The 22,885-nt window shown below is 35.8% G+C and overlaps 1 protein-coding gene across 1 annotated transcript in view; it reads left to right on the top strand.

Annotated features, from left to right (window-relative positions):
• Nucleotides 1–20,693, top strand: part of asap2a (ArfGAP with SH3 domain, ankyrin repeat and PH domain 2a) — an 86,091-nt gene extending 65,398 nt beyond the window's left edge. Inside the window, exons 8-24 of the mRNA XM_016248870.1 lie at nt 909–984; nt 1,114–1,200; nt 4,219–4,227; nt 4,729–4,832; nt 4,988–5,057; nt 6,699–6,786; nt 10,965–11,013; nt 11,702–11,868; nt 13,262–13,395; nt 13,854–13,948; nt 14,035–14,224; nt 15,894–15,979; nt 16,192–16,307; nt 17,486–17,553; nt 17,649–17,756; nt 18,953–19,181; nt 20,510–20,693. Of these exons, the coding sequence (XP_016104356.1) occupies nt 909–984; nt 1,114–1,200; nt 4,219–4,227; nt 4,729–4,832; nt 4,988–5,057; nt 6,699–6,786; nt 10,965–11,013; nt 11,702–11,868; nt 13,262–13,395; nt 13,854–13,948; nt 14,035–14,224; nt 15,894–15,979; nt 16,192–16,307; nt 17,486–17,553; nt 17,649–17,756; nt 18,953–19,181; nt 20,510–20,679 (1,846 nt within the window). The 3' untranslated portion in view covers nt 20,680–20,693. The remainder of the gene's footprint in view (nt 1–908; nt 985–1,113; nt 1,201–4,218; nt 4,228–4,728; nt 4,833–4,987; nt 5,058–6,698; nt 6,787–10,964; nt 11,014–11,701; nt 11,869–13,261; nt 13,396–13,853; nt 13,949–14,034; nt 14,225–15,893; nt 15,980–16,191; nt 16,308–17,485; nt 17,554–17,648; nt 17,757–18,952; nt 19,182–20,509) is intronic.
• The last annotated feature ends 2,192 nt before the right edge of the window (nt 20,694–22,885 follow it).

The following is a 22,885-nucleotide window of genomic DNA, read 5'->3' as shown; positions in this document are numbered from 1 at the left end:
TAGATGGCACTCGTGGTGGTAGTTAAAGTTATATTTATTGAGTTTAAACGTGTATATATGTCTATGAAAGATTGTATTATTGTACTGTGATAAAAGAGAATCACAATGCTGAAAAAGCATTTTCAGAAACAACATTTGGATTTGAAATCAATGTTGCCTTTGTGGTAAACAGCCGCGGATCAGGAGTGGACTGCAAACGTGTCCTGTGCGAAAGCAAAATGAGTCCGTGCTGCTTCTGCACCACATACACATACGCTGTATACACACTGCAGACGGAGTACGTGTGAACTTGGCGCAACAAATCTAGTTCAACATCTGAGGCAACGCCACAAAGAGCTCTATGACCAATGCATGGCAAAATGCATTTTTTCCCCCTGGCATATGGCTATTCTAGAGACATTTTGTTACACCTTTACTTAGTGATTATTTTGCCTTATGTCTGTTCTAGAGACATGTTACAGCTTCTTGATAAAGCTCTAATTGGTTTTCTTTTGGAAATATGTTTCAAATTCACACTGAATGCATTTATGACTGTAAAGCATGTCTGTGTCAAAATCGTGATTAAAATCGAAATCGCAAAATTGATCAAGAAATCGCGATAGGTTTTTTTTGTCCATATCACATAGCCCTAGTTAAAAAGTATATAATTTTTTAGAAAATGACTGATCGTTTCTCTAAATGAGACCCTTATTCCTCTGCTGTAGAGCCCTTTGAAGCTCCACTGAAACTGCAATTTGGACCTTCAACCCGTTGGGTCCCTGTTGAAGTCTACTATATGGAGAAAAATCCTGGAATGTTTTCCTCAAAAACCTATGTTGCTCCAATGTTGTTTTTATCACATCTTCAACTAAAATGGAGCGTGTGTTTAATTATTTGGAAATTAACTGGCGTTATGTCTTCTGTCATAGCTTCTTTCAGGATGGTCTCAAAGCAGTGGACAACCTCAAACCCTCAATAGAGAAACTCGCCACAGACTTGCACTCGGTGAGAGATTTTTCAAAGCTTAAACACTGACATGCCAGCCTTATACTGGCTCACACCACTGATCTCTAGGTCAATTCTAATTTTTACCTTCACAAAACCTTCTGTTTCCACTGCTGGTTGTGTGTTCAGATCAAACAGGTACAGGATGAAGAACGCAGGCAGCTAACCCAGTTACGGGACGTGTTAAAGACCACTCTGCAAGTGGAGCAGAAGGAGGTTAGTCCTTTGTCAAATCAGATCCCACGCAAATCGCAGCAATTTACAAACCACAGCACTATTCACAGCGCGTTTATAGCTCAGTTTGAAGTGTGTCTAAATTAAAATGGTTTAAGTCTACTGCTCAGTAAACACTGAATGGGGAAACTGGTCATCAGCCTCTACTCTACTCTACATCAGCCAATTTTCACACCCTCTGAAAGCTTTAGTCACTCAAGACATTTAAGTGTTTCCTCAATCAAGTAGCTTTGGCATATATGATTACAGACATTAAGCGATTACACACATTTAATCTAAATGCAAATAACTCGACGTGAACAAGTAAGAGTTTAATTTGTCTTGCCATATGGGTTACACATGACATCCCTGTTTATTACAGGAGTGCACAATATATCTGTGATCATAGTGGTTTCGGTCAATCAGTCAATCTATTTATATGTTCATGTATTTATTTATTTATTGCCCACATTCCTATTTTATTTTACTAACAGCCTTGTTTACTATAGCAGTACACTATATTTGTGATCATTGTTTTCGACCTATTTTATATTTTAATTTATTTTGTTGTATTTTATTATTTATTTGTAATATTTTTTTATTTTATCTTTGGCCTTGTTTACTTTAGGATTACACAATATATATATATATATATATATACACTGAACTTATAAACGCAACACTTTTGTTTTTGCCCCCATTTTTCATGAGCTGAACTCAAAGATCTAAGACTTTTTCTATGTACACAAAAGGCCTATTTCTCTCAAATATTGTTCACAAATCTGTCTAAATCTGTGTTAGTGAGCACTTCTCCTTTGCCGAGATAATCCATCCACCTCACAGGTGTAGCATATCAAGATGCTGATTAGACAGCATGATTATTGCACAGGTGTGCCTTAGGCTGGCCACAATAAAAGGCCACTCTAAAATGTGCAGTTTTACTGTATTGGGGGGTCCGAAAACCAGTCAGTATCTGGTGTGACCACCATTTGCCTCACGCAGTGCAACACATCTCCTTCGCATAGAGTTGATCAGGTTGTTGATTGTGGCCTGTGGAATGTTGGTCCACTCCTCTTCAATGGCTGTGCGAAGTTGCTGGATATTGGCAGGAACGGGAACACACTGTCGTATACGCCGATCCAGAGCATCCCAAACATGCTCAATGGGTGACATGTCCAGTGAGTATGCTGGCCATGCAAGAACTGGGATGTTTTCAGCTTCCAGGAATTGTGTACAGATCCTTGCAACATGGGGCCGTGCATTATCATGCTGCAACATGAGGTGATGGTCGTGGATGATTGTGTGTTCAGATCAAACAGGAACAGGATGAAGAACGCAGGCAGTTAACCCAGTTACGGGACGTGTTAAAGACCACTCTGCAAGTGGAGCAGAAGGAGGTTAGTCCTTTGTCAAATCAGATCCCACGCAAATCGCAGCAATTTACAAACCACAGCACTATTCACAGCGCGTTTATAGCTCAGTTTGAAGTGTGTCTAAATTAAAATGGTTTAAGTCTACTGCTCAGTAAACACTGAATGGGGAAACTGGTCATCAGCCTCTACTCTACTCTACATCAGCCAATTTTCACACCCTCTGAAAGCTTTAGTCACTCAAGACATTTAAGTGTTTCCTCAATCAAGTAGCTTTGGCATGTATGATTACAGACATTAAGCGATTACACACATTTAATCTAAATGCAAATAACTCGACGTGAACAAGTAAGAGTTTCATTTGTCTTGCCATATGGGTTACACATGACATCCCTGTTTATTACAGGAGTGCACAATATATCTGTGATCATAGTGGTTTCGGTCAATCAGTCAATCTATTTATATGTTCATGTATTTATTTATTTATTGCCCACATTCCTATTTTATTTTACTAACAGCCTTGTTTACTATAGCAGTACACTATATTTGTGATCATTGTTTTCGACCTATTTTATATTTTAATTTATTTTGTTGTATTTTATTATTTATTTGTAATATTTTTTTATTTTATCTTTGGCCTTGTTTACTTTAGGATTACACAATATATATATATATATATATATACACTGAACAAAATTATAAACGCAACACTTTTGTTTTTGCCCCCATTTTTCATGAGCTGAACTCAAAGATCTAAGACTTTTTCTATGTACACAAAAGGCCTATTTCTCTCAAATATTGTTCACAAATCTGTCTAAATCTGTGTTAGTGAGCACTTCTCCTTTGCCGAGATAATCCAGCCACCTCACAGGTGTGGCTTATCAAGATGCTGATTAGACAGCATGATTATTGCACAGGTGTGCCGTAGGCTGGCCACAGTAAAAGGCCACTCTAAAACGTGCAGTTTTATCACACAGCACAATGCCACAGATGTCGCAAGTTTTGAGGGAGCGTGCAATTGGCATGCTGACTGCAGGAATGTCCACCAGAGCTGTTGCCCGTGAATTGAATGTTCATTTCTCTACCATAAGCCATCTCCAAAGGCGTTTCAGAGAATTTGGCAGTACATCCAACCGGCCTCACAACCGCAGACCACGTGTAACCACACCAGCCCAGGATCTCCACATCCAAGATCGTCTGAGACCAGAAGTGTTGCGTTTATAATTTTGTTCAGTGTATATATGTGTGTGTGTGTGTGATCATTGGTTTTGGTCAAATTAATTAATTAATTAATTAATTTTTATTTTATTATCTATCTATCGCACAATAACGCTCAAAATCGAATAGATTTTGGCCACAATTATTGATTTTTTTTTTTTCCCAATAGGCACTGCACACTTTTTCCCGTAGGCATCATAGACTTATTTGGATGATATTGGCTCATTTTTTCCATTTCTGGCTGCATACTCTAGATTTCTTTTAATTCATTATTAGTCATAACATAAAAATAACTGGCCATTGATGTCACACAATGTTTGATACATTCTTACAGTATATAGCAATGTTGTTTTAGTGTGCAAAATGTTTTTTGTAACCTGTCTGAAGAATGCTCTCTTCTCTTCTTTAATGCTACCGTCCTTTGGCAACAAAGTCTAGGAGAGTAAGTGTCTGCTTGGTATACATGATCATACTTGCGCATTTGCCATTTCCTGGAATTGTCTGCAAAATGTAAAAGAAAAGAAAAAACAAACATGCAGTGCAGATGAATTAAATCTAAGGCTCTGAGTGCAGTTCATACAATGTTGCGGCTGATGTCTTTTATCCAACTCTGAGTGATGTGGCACTATAATTAAACCGAGCTTCATACAGCACACATCGTCAAAATACAGCCCATTTTGGCTTTCGTCCAACTCAAAACATTAGTACTAAAATGGCAGTGTTCTCATTACTGGCTCAGAGCCTTGTGTTCCAAAGCAGTGTGTTTCCAAATGAGCTCAGCTCCCTGGGGACGCTTGCAACCCACTGCTCCCATTTCCTCACTGAAGTGACAACACTGCCATACAAAAACACTGCTTTTCACTTCCTCTGACTGCTGACATGCCAGTGCTTCACTGCTGCTGTGTGTACAGAGAATACATTTACATATCTGTTCTCCTCATAGGACTCACAGGTTAGACAGAGCGCCACCTACAGTCTGCACCAACCCCAGGGTAACAAAGAACACGGGACGGAGCGCAGCGGGAACCTTTACAAGAAAAGTGATGGGTAATCATATTTTGACATCACATAACATAGTGTGCATTAAAAAGCCATACAGTGAGTTAATGCACATTTGTTACAATGACTAAAGTCCGTCCTGCTTAATTTATAATTAAATAGTCATTGATGTGGCTTTTACTGTTTCCTGCCTACTTCCTCAGGCTGCGGAAAGTGTGGCAGAAGAGAAAGTGCACGGTGAAGAATGGTTATTTGACCATCTCACATGGGACGGTACGTAACCTACCTCTGACATTCTTTATGTCCGATTAGTTTTCATGCTCATGTGTACATGCACTAACATATGGGTGGTTGAAATGTCAAGTGGAGCAGTGACAGCAGTGTCCTGCGGTGTAACTTGCAATTTTAATGGGGTTGGGCATAAGGATCTTGAAATATTGATACTATTACTGCTTTTTTTTTGCATGATAATAAATGTATACTATAAGCTTTGAAGTGAAAACATTAGCTGTTATTAATAAATAAATAAATAATAAAAGGGTTTCACAAAAAAGGAAGAAATAGTTCTTGTCCTACATAACTGTTTAGTACTATTTATTGTACTATTCAGTGCTAGAACTATTTGTTCCTTTTTTTGTTAATTTTATTATTCTTTTTTGGATTAAAAATATGGTTTTGCAATGTTAATCGTGATGGCTTTTAAATATCATGTTACATAAATATAATTATTTACCATTTTATCCTCAGAAATCACCAAAACTTTCCATTTACTAGAGATATTGGTTTTAATAATCTACTATGTTGGTTTCGGCAGAGCCGTCCTTATGCAGGGCCCCCCTTGGTCCGTTCGCGATTGCGGTCCGCTCGCCGTGGGGCCCGGTGCAACCGCACCAGTTGCACCCCCCTAAGGACGGCCCTGGGTCTCGGAAGCAGTTGATATTGGATTGAAATGGGGAAAAAAAGTGAAATTGCCCATCCTTAATTAACAATAAAAAAGTATTATTTCCTTTTTTTTTTTTATAATTGAGTTATTATGATAATTATTTATGCCATCATGTTAATTGAGACCACAGGGAATATTCATGCTTTAAAAATGAATTTCTCACACCGTAAGTGCAATTAAGTGAACTTGTGAAGGCTAAAATGGTGATTTAAAAATAGTAAATAAATGTATTAATTAAAAGGGAACAAGCCACAGCACCTGCGATATACTTATCTTTGATAAATCACGCAGTTTCCTCATTAGTGCAGTGCTAATTCAATAGACTTTCAGCCTTCAACCCGAGCCTCTCAGTGAACATCATTAGTCATTTAACTGTCTTTTCCAGAGGCATTTCCTTTGGCCTCAGTGTTGTTCAGATCTGAAAACTTTCCTTGTCACCAAGACAACTAGTGAGAGGATAACAGGAAGTGTAGAATAAAAGAGCAATTCAGTAGCTGCTTTTGTACACCTTGTGCTGGAGCACATCAGCATCAGACTGTGGCCTGATTGTGAAACTTTAGGACGTTCTTGCTGTGGCTGATTCTCAATTTCTCAATGTAGAGTATATATATGGAAAAAGAGAGCCAAATACATTTACATTTATGAAGGGATTTACAAGGTGTTTTGGGATCTGTTTTAGGACCATTAGGGGTTTTTTTGATACATGATTTCCATGTAATTTTCTTAAGTAAATTAAAAGTAATTTTTCTGTGTTAAAATAAATGCTGTAATTTAATGATTTTAAAAAATTGTCAGTGTAAATTAAACTCCGTAAACTCAAAAACAGAAAGAAATACGACCTGTACGTTCTTTCTAAGTTTTAACACTAAATCATGGTATTAGGCTTGTATGTTGAGATGAGTGTAACTGTTGCTCTATATCTCTTTCTCTCTCTCTTTCTTTCTCTTCTCTCCTCTCTCTCCATGTCTCAGGCAAACAGACCTCCTGCCAAACTCAATCTTCTCACCTGTCAAGTGAAGCACAACCCAGAGGAGAAGAAAAGTTTTGACCTCATCTCCCGTACGGTTACACCCCTCGCCGTTACTTCACACACACATTTATAAATCTGATATGGGAGCTATGTAAAACTTAATTAAAGCTTGGCTGCTAAAGACGTAACTGAGAACACTGAGGGCAAAAATGTTAGAGCAGCAGTACAGAACAAAAGTAGGAGGATTAAGTTGTTTTGAGGTTTATATTAAGAGATCCTAATCAACCAACTGAAAGTCTATTTTTGATCTTTTAAATGATCAGAAATATAATTAAAATGAATAAATTAGTAAAAAAAAAAAAAACATGTATATAATTATTTATATGTTGTATTTGTTTTATAAGACATTAATTATGAATTTGTTTATATACTGTATAATTGGAGAGTTTGTAGGAGGAAAATTCCCCAACACTATATAGTATAGAGCCTTGCAGTTCTGTGGCTTGTAGAGTTTCGTTGTAACATTCAAGGCTACAGAGTAACAGAGTGTTGTTGTTATCTATGAGGAAGTAGTGGCTGAGGAAACACTGGCCCTGGCTAAGGGATTTTCTCCCATGTTCCTGTGCTTCCTTTAACATCTCATCTAACCACAGGAAACTAATGCCAGAGAGAAAAACAAGTTCAGTTTTATGTGTCCCTCCATGAGTGGGAGTATTTGAGCTTATCTTGCCAGCCCCATCCTCTTAGGTTTTTTCCAGTCTTCCTCATTCCAAATGAATTGTCACTGTGTCACTCTAGTTTTCCTCTCCGTTAACCAGCACAACTTTATTCATCAGACTATCAGTGGTGTTATTGTGAACTCAGCTAAAACCATTATCATCATTTTTATTAATTGAAATAAAATAAAATATAAAAATTAGTTGAAAAACCTAAACTTATATATATTAGAAATAAAATATAAACAGAAATAAATACAAAAATTACTAAAACTAAAACTGAAAAAATAAAATCGATATATTTAAAAAATAATACAAATGATAAAAGCCCATAAAAATATTACAACTTAAAATACAATTAAAATTGAAAATATAAAAAAAACTAGGGATGCACCGATGTATCGGCTGCTGATATTTATCGGCCAATTTTTGATTATTTTAAAGCCGGAAAAAAAGTCGGAAATAGCATGAAAAGGGCCGATATCGATGGCTTATTAATTAACTGCATGGAGACAACGAGTTGCATGTCTGTTGCATAATCCAACGTTTTTCTCTGGTCAAAATAATTAAATACTTGCCAAAGCAAAATAAAATCTGTACAAAATATAGTTTGTCAGACGGCATAGTACGGCCGTATGCAAACGTGACGCTGACGCATCCAACGAGTGAAATGCACGCTCTCAGCTGTAAATTCATCATAGGTAATTCCCAATGACAATTCCCCGGCGTTAGTTTATCCGAGGATATGTCACGAACCGCCAAGCATTAGGCCTACATTTAAGTGAAAATGAATGGCAGGTAATATGCAGCTTTTTGTTTGAAACCAGTGTAGAACACGGATTCACACAAGGTCACATCACGCACCTACAGCGTTTCTGTGAACAGAGAAAACAGAATAAAACTATATTGGCTACATAAAAAGGAATATATAGGCCTATAGACAAAATATATTTCACTTAAATCATTAACAGATTAACAAATCGAAAGAAAAAAATTGTGCTGAGTTTCGGATAATTGTAATGCGCTCCGAAGTTCACGGGGAAATAATTAGAAAGCAGAAGCAGTTTCCTTAATTTTTTCAAAAGCCTTACAATTTTGAATGATGTTTTGCTTCTATCTCTATGACAAACCAGCGTTGGTATGACCATAAATTACGGAGTAACAGTTGGGAAAACAATGCGTCGGTGCATCAGATTGCGTCAGTGCCTCATGAACATACAACTAATTTTTGCTAATTTGACATGGCAGCCTGTTCATTGTCAAAATAAAATACAGTTAAAGAAACATAAACAGTTACGCTGCTCAATTTAAATAGTTCGTAGTACAGTATGTGCCCTTCAGTGTGACCAGCCCACGCCTCACTGCTGATATAGCCTATATGTGAAGGATGATGTTTTACGTTGATTCTGTGAGTGAAGAACAAAGCCTATAGTTTACATAATAAATAATAGGTTAGCATCCAGATACTTCGCAAATATGGAAACATTTGGATTCATGCAGAATGTAATAATAAAATGCAATGTACAGCCTACTAATTTAGGCATTTTCTAAAAATTAACTCTTATAGGAGTAGCGTTTTAAAAAAAAATCCAGACTGAAATATTTTTAAATATCTTGAAAAAAATTCTTTAATGTTTTTATTGCTTTGACAGTTTTTTCTTTTGTTTAATACATTTGGCCTTTGGTAAATCTAGAAAAGATGATGCTGTATTGGCTATGACTAAGAGAGATCATTCAAGACTCTCTTCATGATTCTTTTTCTTTTTGAGTAAATTAAACGCTGTACTTTATTATTATTATTATTATTATTATTATTATTGGCAAAGAAAAAGTAAAAAAAAATAACGTTATTAACCGGTATGTTTTCTACTCAAAGCGGTTTCATAGAGGAACGCAGGAACAGAAACGTTCAAATACCGATTCTGCTCTGAGTGAACCAATCAATTTTTTTCTTGTTTTTAAGCCCTGCTTTATGCAATTGACCAATATCGGTATCGGAATCGGCCAATACTTCTTTGTTAAAATCTGTATCGGCCAAAAAAAATCCTACCGGTCCATCCCTAAAAAAATATATAAATCTTTGAATCTAGTTTCAGATATTAGTAAATACTATAATAGTATATAATAATAAAATAACTACTTATTATTTTGCCTACAAGGTTTTGTGGCAAGTTCCGTAAGACAAATTATTAATGTTATAAAAGCAAGTTAAGTTGGAGCAGTGTTGGGAAGGTTACTTTGGAAATGTAATAGGTTACGGATTACAAGTTATTAAAAATGTAACAAGTAGTGTAATTATTTCAATTATTTGATTAAAGCAATGTAACTGATTACTTTTTGATTACTTTGCTTAATTTCTAGCAATTTTTTTCAATCGTTAATAATTTTCAAAAATGTAAACCAGGCATGGGTTAACCTTACAGAAGTACTTAACACTGATTATTGTCAGTCTTTCAAAATCTTTCATCACTTAACATTATAATAATTAAATTTTTAAGCACAGCCACCACAAAACTTTAGCACCTCTTTTTACTTTGAGATTTTTCTGAGATCTTCTCAGACAGGTTGTAGCCTAAAGCTTTCAGCACCAATGTGGATTCGGCAGATGTGGTGTGCTGCAAATTCAAACAAGAGAACCAATCAAAAGGCTCAGAATAGCATCGCTTTACCAAATGGCCTTTAAATGGCAGGAGGCATCGTGCACATCAAATCAGGAAAAGCAACAAATTGATATTATTCAACATATCCTAGCTTTTTACAGAAAATATTCAGATGTAACCTCCTTTGTGTTGGCACCAATAGCCTCGTGGGCAGTGCACCGACATATAGCGCCGTTGCACTTCAGGCGTCCCGAGTTCGAGTCCTGGCTCGCAGACCTTTCACGATCCTGTCTAGCTACTATACTATCAAAATAAAGGCAAAAACGCCATTAATAAATCTTAAAAAAAAGAAAATATTCAGATGTAATCCCCTTTGTAATTGTTAACATTTTCATATGTAACTAATTTAATTGCACATTTTTCCCAGTAACTGTAACAGATTACAGTTAAATTTACTTTGTAATTAAATTACGTAATGCCTTTACATGTTGCTAGTTACTCTCCAACAGTGGTTGCCAGAACAACTGAAAAGGCCTGTGACAACATTTAATACAAAGCACTGTCTATATACAGTGCATCAGGTGATGTAGGAAAGATAAAGATGTCACAATTTTGCAATGAAAATTTAACAATATTTGGGCCATGTCTGTTTTTTTTGGTACAGATCCATCTGAAAAGGGATCATTACTCAAGGCTAGAAAACACTACACAACTTTTGTTTTGATTTGCAGTCTGAACAAGTCAACTCTAGTTGCTAAAAGTCCAATATCCAGTCTGCAGATTTCAGTTAACAGATTTCACAGACAGCACATCAATTTATGATGGGCACAGTAATATAGGGATGGACAAAATATAGGGCTCTAAACAGATTGTCAAACGTTTACCTGTTTTCTCCAAGGTCTATTTGTGCTTTCATCTAACAAAGTCTTTCTGTTCTTCTTTCACTCTTAGATGACAGAACGTATCATTTCCAGGCAGAGGATGAGCCAGAGTGTCCAATGTAAGTGTGTTTGTCTGTGCGTTCCTGCTCTGTTTTCTGAGGAAACCTGTCATAGGGACATTCCCTACAGTTTTAGAGAATAACTAACTGAAAGTACCAAAATACTGCAGCTCTTCCAGTAATTAGCTGTTTTTCCCCAACTGAGGGTAGCTGGACCGTCATCAAACTAGACTTGGAAAAATCTGATTAATTTAATCCGGTTCAAAAAATGATTTGAATCATCATTCGTTTGTGTTCCTTGAACTCCTTGCAAAGCACATCACGTCTTTTTTTTTGTAGTAAAATAAATAGTTTTTATTCTTCTGTATTTATTTATTTTTTTGTATGAAATTATCTGTATTTATATATTAAGGTTGAAACTGTCCCTCTAATTAATATCCTGGTTATTTTTGTGACAGATAAATACTGCGTTAGTTGTGGATAATCATTAATCATTGATAAAAATGGTTCCCCCTTAACTTGAACATAGTTAGCTACTTTTTGCTAGTTGCCTCTAGTGTAGTGAACTGCTGTTTGAGACTGTAGTTGAACTACTTTAAATTGAGTCGCTACAGATTCAAAGAATCTTCCCCAGCCTTGATTCCCTACAATGCTCTAAAAGCTGTTACTGTAAGTAGAATCAGAATCAGTAGAATCAGCTCTTTGTTTCTTACTCCTCATGATCTCTATGCGTCTCTTCTCTTCTCAGATGGATCTCAGTGCTGCAGAACAGCAAGGAGGAGGCGCTCAACAACGCCTTTAAGGGTGACCAGCATGTTGGCGAGAACAACATCGTGCAGGAGCTGACCAAGGCCATCCTCGGTGAGGTCAAGCGGATGGCGGGTAATGACGTCTGCTGTGACTGCGGAGCTCCCGGTGAGTGACCTGGAAACCGACAGGAAGGAGGAAGTGGAGAAAGAAAGAGGGGAGGGGGGTCTGTTTTAAATTGGCTCACAGGAAGAACAAAGTGGAAACTGGTAGTAAAGGAACTCTGTTATAAGGATTGAATTTGCATAGGCTGCTCTGTTTGGACCAGTCAGGTACTTGTCGATTGACAAGATTACTACGAGGAACGCAGAAACAAAAACGATCAAATACCGATTCTGCTCTGAGTGAACCAATCTATTTTTTAGATTTGAACAGCATGCCAAAACTTTGGTATTATTATTATTATTAATACATTTATTAAATATGTTTTACAATTATAATAATAAAATAATAAAACATAAAAATAATAAACTGATAAATGTAGTAATAATAATAATAATAATTATTATTATTATTATTATTGAATTTAATGTATTTAATATAATGAAATTTTATAACAGTTTCTTCTTATATTATTATTTAATAATAATAATGGATACATCAATGAAATACAATTCAATGAATTTGTAAAATAGTATTGTAATGTATTATTTTTAATAATGAATTACTTAAATATGTTATAAAATAATGATACAATAATAACATTAATAAATAATAATAATTATTATTATTATTATATAATTGAATTTGTTCAGTTTAATTTGTTCATTTATTATTATTATTGTTGTTGTTGTTGTTGTTATTCTTATTATATTAAATAATAATGAATACATCAATGAAATAATTATATAATGTAATGAATTTGTAAAATATTATTGTAACATACTTATAATGTTAATTATAATATAATTATAATAATTATACAATTATTATTATTGTTGTTGTTGTTAAATAATTACTAGAACAATAAGGATAATTACACAATTTAATAAAATAATGTAATACACAATAGTGACAATACCTGTAATGTATTATTATTGATAATGAATTACTTAAATATGTTATACAATAATGATTCAATAATAGCATTAAAAAATCATTATAATAATTATTATTATTATATAATTTAATTAGTTCAGTTTAATTAGTTCATTTATTATTATTATTATTATTATTAAATAATTATGAATACGTCAATGAAATAATTATATAATGTAATGAATTTGTAAAATAGTATTGTAACGTACTTATAATATTAATTATAATATAATTATACAATTACTATTATTATTATATTCTGTATTTTTTCAAAATGATTTACTTCTTCCCAAAATATTTTTTAGATCAAGAAACTTTTTCAAGCTCGATTAAGATTTTAGAGCATATGTGTTAACTGCTAGCTCCAGCAATCTGCATAATTGATCATAAAACGTTCTTGATTGACAGCATCTGTTAAAGCTGTTCAAGCATTTTTTTTTCTCTCTCTCTCATTCTCCCTCAGGCCCCACGTGGCTCTCCACCAACCTGGGCATCCTGACGTGTATCGAGTGTTCAGGGATCCACCGAGAGCTGGGCGTTCACTACTCCAGAATCCAGTCACTAACACTAGATGTTCTCAGCACCTCAGAGCTCTTGGTTAGTGTTTGATCTTTGATTTCACGGAGTGCATCTCCACAGATTCCACAGCACTGCTGCTGTAAGCCTCAAATTGGTTTGCACTGGATTCCTTTGGTTCAGCCTTTATGCTTGAAATTTTTATGGGGTTTGCTCAAATCACTTGGGCTCTTTGGGAGCATGCATGATGTCAGACCAAAGCGTTTTTGGCCAGCAATTTAGGATCATTAAAGCAATTACATAAGACTGCAGAACTGTTAGCCACAGTGAGAAAGGCTTACGCAAGCCTCTGATTGAAAGCCAAGATACACTGTTAGGCTGATTGAGATATTATGAAGTAGCAAAACAGATCAAATGGACCCTAAATAAATGCGTTAAATCTGTTTGTTGGTACTTTAGAGTTGCAAAATGCAATTAGTTTTGCACCACTCTTGATTTTATGCATGTGTTTGCGTCTGTGTTTGTGTTGTGGTGTTAAGCTGGCCAAGAACGTGGGGAATGCTGGGTTTAATGAGATCATGGAAGCTTGTCTGACAGCAGAAGATGTAATCAAACCAAATCCGACCAGTGACATGTAAGCCAAGATTTGTCATCACCTTATATCATTATACAAATGTATATTGTATCGTTGTACTTATTTAATTCCCTGTAATGGCACAGGCAGGCGAGGAAAGACTTCATCATGGCTAAATACACAGAGAAGCGCTTTGCTCGTAAGAAGTGTCCAGATGCGCTGTCCAAACTGCACACGCTCTGTGACGCTGTGAAGGCCCGGGACATTTTCTCTCTCATCCAGGTCTATGCTGAGGGTGTGGACCTAATGGAGCCCATTCCTCTGGCCAATGGCCATGTGAGTGTTTTTCCCATCTCAACTTGGATTGGATAGGAGTTATTCAGTTGTGGATTTAATTTATACTTTTAAGTGATGTTCAAATAAAAAATTAAAATAAAATAATAATAATAAATTATTATTATTAAAAACACAATAATAAATTATTTATTTTTATTTGAACTTCATAAATAAATAAAACATGTATTATATAATTATATTTATAAAAATATATTTATAATTAATATATTTGTAAAAAATAAATAATTAAAAAGTTTTTTTAAATTATAATAATTAAATAATTTTTATTTGAACATCACTTAAAAGTAAAAAATTAAATCCACATTAACTTTATATATAAACCACAGGGAAAGAAGATATATATTTTTCCTGTGGTTGTATGGTAAATGTAGATTTTTACTTTGAAATGAAGTTCAAGTACAAATATTTCTACATTATTTAGTTATTAATTATTTATTTTATACACATACACACACATTTAAATGAAGTTCAAGTAAAGTAATTTAAATATTTTGTATTATTTAAAAGAACTACTTTAATGTGATCTCCTGAAATCACAGTAGATATTTATCCTTTTGTTTAGTTTAATGTGTGTTTAGTTTCTATTTTGACATTCAAAGTAAACCATTAAAGGGTTAGTTCACCCAAAAATGAAAATTAGACCATAAATTCTTTCAGACGAATCCAGTCGGAGTTATATTAAAAATGGTCTTTGATCTTTCAAGCTGTTTCGTGGCACTCAGCGGGTGTTGCATGCATCAGTCCAAAAGAAGTGAAATAAAAAGCGCCCATCCATAAAGAAAAGTGCCTCACATGGCTCCGGGGGGTGAACAAAGGCCTCCTGTAGCGAATAGATGCATTTTTGTAAGAAAAATATCCATATTCAAAACGTAATAATCACTTTAATGTAGCTTGCACCAACAATTGTACATAGAAGCAGCTCCGGACGGATGACGTATGAGTTGGTGACAAACGCGGAAGCACAGGGGAGAGATCAAAACAAAACACCGGTCACTTATTAGTACAAAACGAGGATTTGTAAAGAAGAATGTCAGAGGATTTTGATATAAGCCAAGAGGAGACGTTTTCCTTTGCTAAAGTAAGGAAACTTTATCCTTTGATCCTGTAAACAAACGTTGGTTTTCACGAGACTCACCGGCGCATGTGCAACGCTGAACTCATACGTCATGATCCCGGAACTGCTTCCTACACCTAGGATGACTTGAGGGTGAGTAATTTGTGGGCTAATTTTCACTTTTGGGTGAACTGACCCTTTAAGTATTAAAAATAATAAATAACACACTGTTTGAATCCGATCCCTTATTTATTTATTATGAATTTACAGTTGTAATCATTACTGTGATATTTCATAGAAAAATTTGGTTACCATACTATTAGTGTTTTTTGTGCAGAAAATGTGTGTGCTTTTGAGTGTAATAAATATTTTAGTTTCATATGAATACCTGACATTGTATCAAACTGAACAGACATCATTTCTGTGAAAGGTTACGTGGTGTTGTGTACTCATGGTTCATCCACATACGATATGTCCAAAATATTATGATCTGTTCAAACACGAGGAGCTCTTATGCACAAACCCAAACAATAAAACAGTCTAAACATGTCATGTTATTTGTTTGTTTCTTTCTTGTTTGGTTTGCTGTGGTAGGAACAAGGTGAGACGGCCCTTCATCTGGCCGTGAGACTGGTGGACAGAACCTCTCTTCACATCATCGACTTCCTCACCCAGAACAGGCAAGACCCAGACAGCCGAGAACACCTTTCCCAAGTTTATTTCCCTTGTTTGCTGACCAATGCTCCCCCACAGCTAAATCTGATTGAACAGCTTTTTTGACCAAAGCTATTTAAAAGTGCTGGTTTTGAAGGCTACAGAGCTGTGGCTAGAATGGAAACTTGAGATTGAGTGTTTTCTAAATAGGCAAAATTGTGTTTGTTTCTCCCCGCAGTTTTAACCTGGATAAGCAAACGGCTAAAGGAAGCACAGCGCTGCATTACTGCTGCCTGACGGACAACAGCGAGTGTCTCAAACTGCTGCTGAGAGGAAAAGCCTCTATTGACATCGGTATGCAGGAAATGAAATCTCCTGACTTAGTCCCTGTTGAAACAGGAAGTTTGGGTGTGACGTTTCGACGGGGTCCCTTTAAGGACTCCTTGTTTTGTCTGGTGGATGTTCTCACACCATGTTCTTACTTTGACTGCTGGGAGAAGTTAGTTTGGTGATTGGAGAGGGTTTGTAATTCTGTCCGCCAACAATGGGAAGTAAAGATAACAGAGCCATATGTGGCCTAGTGGTTGTATGTGGGAGGGGGAATCTGTGCCAGGGAATCTCCTCTCTCAGATCCCTGCCAGCGTCTATTGTGAGCAAGCTGTCTGGATAGACTTGGCTTTGTCTTGTCTGTAAAATCAAATCCAATACAGGAAGCCAAGAATACGGAATGTGGTGTGAAGATGCGAAGGACGTTCTTATCCTTCCAGGTAGGGATGCACCGATACCACTTTTTCTAGTACTCGCCCGATACCGATACTTTTATTTTCTGTACTTGCCGATACCGATATTTTTATTGCATTTGTACATTTTTTAAATATTGGGTACAGAAACCAAAAGGGTATGTATAATGTTAGTTGGTTAACTTCATTTATCAAATAGATACAGTCAAACCAAAATTTATTCAGACACCTTCAACATTTCTCACATTATCACAGTTTATTCGCTATAGTTTCGAAAATGGTAATAAAATATGACAAGAACTCAGAGTTAAACTGTGTCAGAACAAATTCAGCTTGATAATGCTAGATAACTTTGATAGAAAGGCATGTAATGGATTACAATCAACCAAAAATTTTTCAGACTGCTGTTATTATGACAATATTTACACAACTATCAATACTTAGTCGGGCAACCCTTAGCCTTTATGACAGCCACTCTGCGTGCTTTGTTTATCAGCTCGCACACATCAGCTATACAGGCGTTAATACTGAATTTTAACAGTATATTCATTGCATACATATACATCGTAGACATCCTTAATCTCTAATAACTCCATTCTGCTGTCTGTTGTTCTGTTGTCGGTGTTTCTTTTTTTCTGAATACGGCACTTATCGCATGCTGTGTGGTATCGGCGTTTGGTATCGGGGCATTTTAACGAGTACGAGTACAGGAGCTCGGTATCGGTGCATCCCTACTTCCAGGCTTATAAAATGTATCAAACCAATGTGTTTTGTGTTTCTGTGTGTGTTTAGCGAATGAGGCTGGTGAGACGCCGCTGGACATCGCCAGGAGACTCAAACACCTGCAGTGTGAGGACCTGGTGAGCTGTCATATCATATATACAATATCCTTGTAGATTAATATGAGCGATAGCTGCTAAGAAGTGTTGGCTTATGATCTGTGTCGGTCTGTTAGCTGAACCAGGCCCTTGCAGGGAAGTTCAACGCTCATGTGCATGTGGAGTACGAGTGGAGACTTCAGCATGAAGACCTGGATGAGAGTGATGAAGATCTGGATGAGAAGGTGAGGAGGAACTCAAAGACTTCAGAGAATCAAATGTCTACGTTGCATTAGATTATGCCTTGTGACAAGTGTGTGTGTTTGTTTAGATATTTAATAACATATGTAGATATTTACTAATAGATTATGCTTCATTTAGTGTGTGTAGATATTTAGTAATATTTAATACATAGTAACGATGCATTTAATTTAAAAGCGTTTTAAATTAAACAGTTATTGTAGCAGGGTAGATTAAAGAGAGTAAAAAACAAGTTAAAAATAATTAAGGCATGTTTTCAAAAATGTTTTGGGGTAAATGAACACAAGAAAGTATTCTATTTTATTATTTTCATTTATATACACTAATCTAATAATACATTGTAATATAGAGCAATTTTTGAGTAATGTAAACAAATCAGTTTTGAATCAGTTCACTTAACCACTTTGCTATTCCTGTTTTGTTTTGTTTTTTCTTTTTTTTTTGAATGTGGATTTAATTTATACTTAGAATTTAAATGAAAATAAAACAAAAAATATTTAAAGATATAAAGCGAAATGGGTTGCACTTTATTTTAGGGGTAGGTTCAGGGTTAGTACCTAGTTATTGTAATTACTAGTGCTGTCAAACGATTAATTGCATCCAAAATAAGAGTTTTTGTTTACATAATATATTTGTGTGTACTGTGTATATTTATTCTGTATATATAAATACACACACATGCATGTATATATTTAAGAAAAATATGTTACGTTTATATATTAAATATATATATATATGATATAATTTATATGAATATACATGTAAATATTTTGAAAATATATGCTGTATGTGTGTGTCTTTATATATACATAATAAATATACACAGTACACACACATATTATGTAAACAAAAACTCTTATTTTGGATGCGATTAATCGCGACTAATCGTTTGACAGCACTAGTAATTACTATAATAAATACATAGTATGTACATGAGGAACAGGACTGTAAAATAAAGTGCTACCGCAAAATGTATAGTTTTCAGTCTGTTCATTTGGACCATTTGAACTGATTCATTGGTTTAAAATGCAGATTCAGCGATTTTGTGACTGACCAAATATTAAATCGACCAAAAAAAACTGCATTATAATCATCTCGGTCTTTTTTTTTTTTGTATGGCCTGCAAAATCTTTGCAAATGTTTGATATGAGTATTCAGTGTGTTTGCATTGTGTCTATAGTCCAGTCCACACCGGCGGGACGAGAGGCCCATCAGCTGCTACACTCCGGGCAGTAATTCCCTTCAGCCCAGTCCGGCCAGCCTGGCACGAGACGCACGAGACATAGTCAAAGACAAGCAGCGGTTTGTGCCCAACCTGGTCAACAACGAGACCTATGGAACCATCATCAACACCAACTCAGCGGTCGCTCTGTCCACCTCCGCTCCACCTCTGCCCCCACGAAATTTAGGTACTTTATATTGCAATCAGCTCACGATGAAACTGGAAAAACAGTGATTAAGGGCTGAGGGCAGAAATAGACCAGCCTCCTCCATTACATTAAAGATACAAAAAATAAAACAAAGAAATCCAAAAACTGTAACCAAATGGATGACATAAAAATGAATATCATTATTAATTAATATAAAAGCCATAACTAATAAAACGAATGGTTACAATGTAAGGTGTCCTTGTTACAGCATAATTAAACAATGCAAGGACACTTTAAAAAAAGGTGTTACCTAACTAACTACTATTACTACTACTATAAATTATTATTATTATTGAATTAATATTTTAGCTGTTGTAATTTTATCAACTATGTAGTGTTCATGTAATCATATACACTACCAGACAAAATTCAAATATGAATAAAAAGTCCAGTGTTGCCTAATGTAGTAGTAGTAATAATAATAATAGTTTATAATTATTATTTATATAATGAATATTACTGTTGTTATTTATATGTTGTTATTATTATTATTTATTTTTTAATTATTATTAATTATAATAATAATAATTAACTATTTTAATACAATCGGTTTGAACAGAGAGAAAAAAATAAGTTATTTTATTGCATTCATTTACTTCAAAAATATTTCTATTATTTGATGTTATGAAAATTGTTATTAAGTGTTGCTTGTTAAAAAGCTAATCAAATGCTACAGTAAGTCAAGCATACATAAATGCATAAAGTCAATAAGGCTGTTTGACCCTGTATGATTATCATTCAGGCCACAATATGCTGCTGTATTTTTAGCCTCACAGATGTCAGGTCTGAAAATGGCAGAAATCTAATTTGACCTGCTCTTGAATCCTCACCCTCACACAGTTCCACTGCAGAGCTCCATGGCAACGGCCGTGTGAAGATGCTGACCTATACGAGCGCTCCCAGAGTCTCTGGACAGCAGGTGTCACGTGCACACGCTCTCAGGACTGTTTATAAGGCCTTACAGGTCTGTTAAGATGACACAAGCGAGATGCCAGTGAACAAGAGACTTTGTCTGTCAGAGTTGAACCTGATTTCTGTGTTAGAACAAGATGTTTTTCTCTCTTTTGGGACTTGAACAGAGCCCCATAGATCTTTGCTCTCAAAGCTCAGACTTCACAATGAGCTGTATTCTTAAGACACTAATGAAATTAGGTGCATAATGGAGCTCTGCTGGTCTGGAGCAGCTCCAGGGTCCAGAAAAAGAGACCTAGCAGAGCTTTCTCGTCATCTAGTAAACAAAAGCACTGTCCTGAAGTCGCTCTCTTTGAATCTGACATGCAGTCACTCTTCTGCTCTCCTTCCCACAGTTCAGCCGTCTGGTCTTGCTGGAATGGCTCAGGGATCTCCCGGTTGGAAACCTGGCTCCCTAGACCTGACCGGCAGGCAGCGATCTTCCTCTGACCCCCCTAACATGCATCCTCCGGCGCCCCCCTTACGGGGCACGTCCACTTCCCGTGAGTTAGCTGTACATGAATGAGTGGGTGAAGCTTTGCTCCAGGCCAGTGATTCTGTTTCATGTGGATTTAGATTAAGGCCGGATTGTTCTTTGATTGATCCTGGATCAGCTTTTTGTAATCTCATGACATTAATTACATTTTTGTCTTTTGCGAATTGACCATACTTAACTGTCCATTCATGTTAATATTAATATTCATGAACCAATAGCAGGTGCCAGGCTTCAGAAATTCTGGACTGCTGAAAAGCTGTTAGTGACCCATGCCTGATCCCCACCCCCAATAAACAAATTCAAGAGGAGTTCACTCTTTCATTCATTGTACTGTCATACGCTGTCATTCATTCATTTCAGGTCTGTTAAGGGATTACAGATCAGTAGATGATCAAAACAATTTTTGTTTTCTTAATTCAGGATCAAAAACTTTGAAATAATATGAGATGTTAAAAAAGCCAACAACAAGCATATTTAATATCAGTATATTTTAAATGTTTTATTATTATTATTACTACAGTGAATGTAAATTATTCTAGTTATGCTCAGTGCTATGATATTTATTCAGCTATTAATCAACTGTATAAAAATGATTAAAGCCGACAATAATATCAGTAGTATCTTTAATTTTTAAAAATGGGGAAAACTGTAGATATCAAGAAATATAGGAATGACAGTTTCCCTATAAAAGAAATCGGATTTCATAAAATATAAAAATGAATAATAATATAATTATGATGATGATCATATTTGTATTAATGTTTATACTTGATTGGGTTTTCTTATTGGAAAACAAGCACCAAAATAAAACATACATGTTCTCAGCATTTAAAAACAACACAGACAAAACAAAACAAAGGCTGAATATTTTTGTTACAAATAATAAAAATATACATATTTAAAAAAACTAAATGTGGCTATCAGTCCAAGCCTTTCAATGGGGGTAAGCGGGTGTTGGTTGTCAACAGTTCAGAAGACGTGAAATAAAGCGTGCACATCCTTAATAAAACGTCCTTCACATGGCTCCGGGGGGTGAATAAAGTCCTCCTGTAGCGAATCCATGCATTTTTGTAAGATAAATATCCATATTTCAAACTTAATAAACACTTTTTTCGGCTGACTGTGGTATGCGGAAGCCGTTCAGACAGATGACGTAAAACGTCGACATTACGTGATTAGTGACGAACGCGGAGACAAAACAAAACAAAATGGTGGTCACAAATTAAAAGCACAAAACAAGGATTTGTTAAAAAGGAGACAAAGTTTCCTTACTTTAGCAGAGGCGCGTGCACGACGCATACGTCTTACGTCTGAACGTCTTCCGTGTACCACAGTCAGCGGAAGTGAGAAAAAAGTGTTTATTACATTTGAAATATGGATATTTATCTTACAAAAATGCATGGATTCGCTACAGGAGGCCTTTATTCACCCCCCGGAGCCATGTGAGGGACGTTTTATTACGGATGCGCGTGCTTTATTTCACGTCTTCTGAACTGTTGACAACCAACACCCGCTTACCCCCATTGAAAGGCTTGGAGGGTCCAGGACCATTTTTAAAGGGGTCCTATTATGCTTTTTCACTTTTTCAACTTTAGTTAGTCTGTAATGTTGCTGTTTGAGCATAAAAAAGATGTGCAAAGTTACAAAGCTCAAAGTCCAAATCAAAAGGAGATATTTTATTCAACAGAAATCACTTTTCAAAAACTACAACGAACAACTCGTTTGGACTACAACGCATATTTTCTGGGATTTGTGATATCACAAATATCGACGAATGGGATGAGACCTGGTTAAGCTGCACTAGAGAAGGCAACGAGTGTTATCACTATGTCGGAGACACGCTAGCTTTCCCAAGGCAGACGAACTTAAGAGTGGCTACAATCATCCGGGTTTAAATCGCGCTGAAATTTATTTGATTTTGATGCAGTATTTACACTGAAGCTGGCAGGCGGCTATGGTAAGGGGCATGACATTTCCCGACCAGGTGCCGAGTGCTGCCAATCACAACACACACTGGCCCAGCTAACCAATCACAGCACACTTCGTATTTCAGACGGTGGGCCTTCATTTGATTTTGGAACTCTTCGAGCCGTTCATGCCAGACTGGGGAGAGAGGTGTTGTAATAATGTAAAACATGTGAAAAATAATGTGTTTTTCGAACAACCTAGTATGAGAGCCTGTTCTAGTACACCCCCAAAACAAAATCAAGACTTTGTAAAAGAGCATAATAGGACC

This window comes from Sinocyclocheilus grahami, unplaced genomic scaffold (assembly GCF_001515645.1).
Source record: "Sinocyclocheilus grahami isolate Dianchi unplaced genomic scaffold, SAMN03320097.WGS_v1.1 scaffold896.1, whole genome shotgun sequence".
Lineage (NCBI taxonomy): Eukaryota > Metazoa > Chordata > Actinopteri > Cypriniformes > Cyprinidae > Sinocyclocheilus > Sinocyclocheilus grahami.
This window is presented reverse-complemented; position numbering and strand designations above follow the sequence as displayed.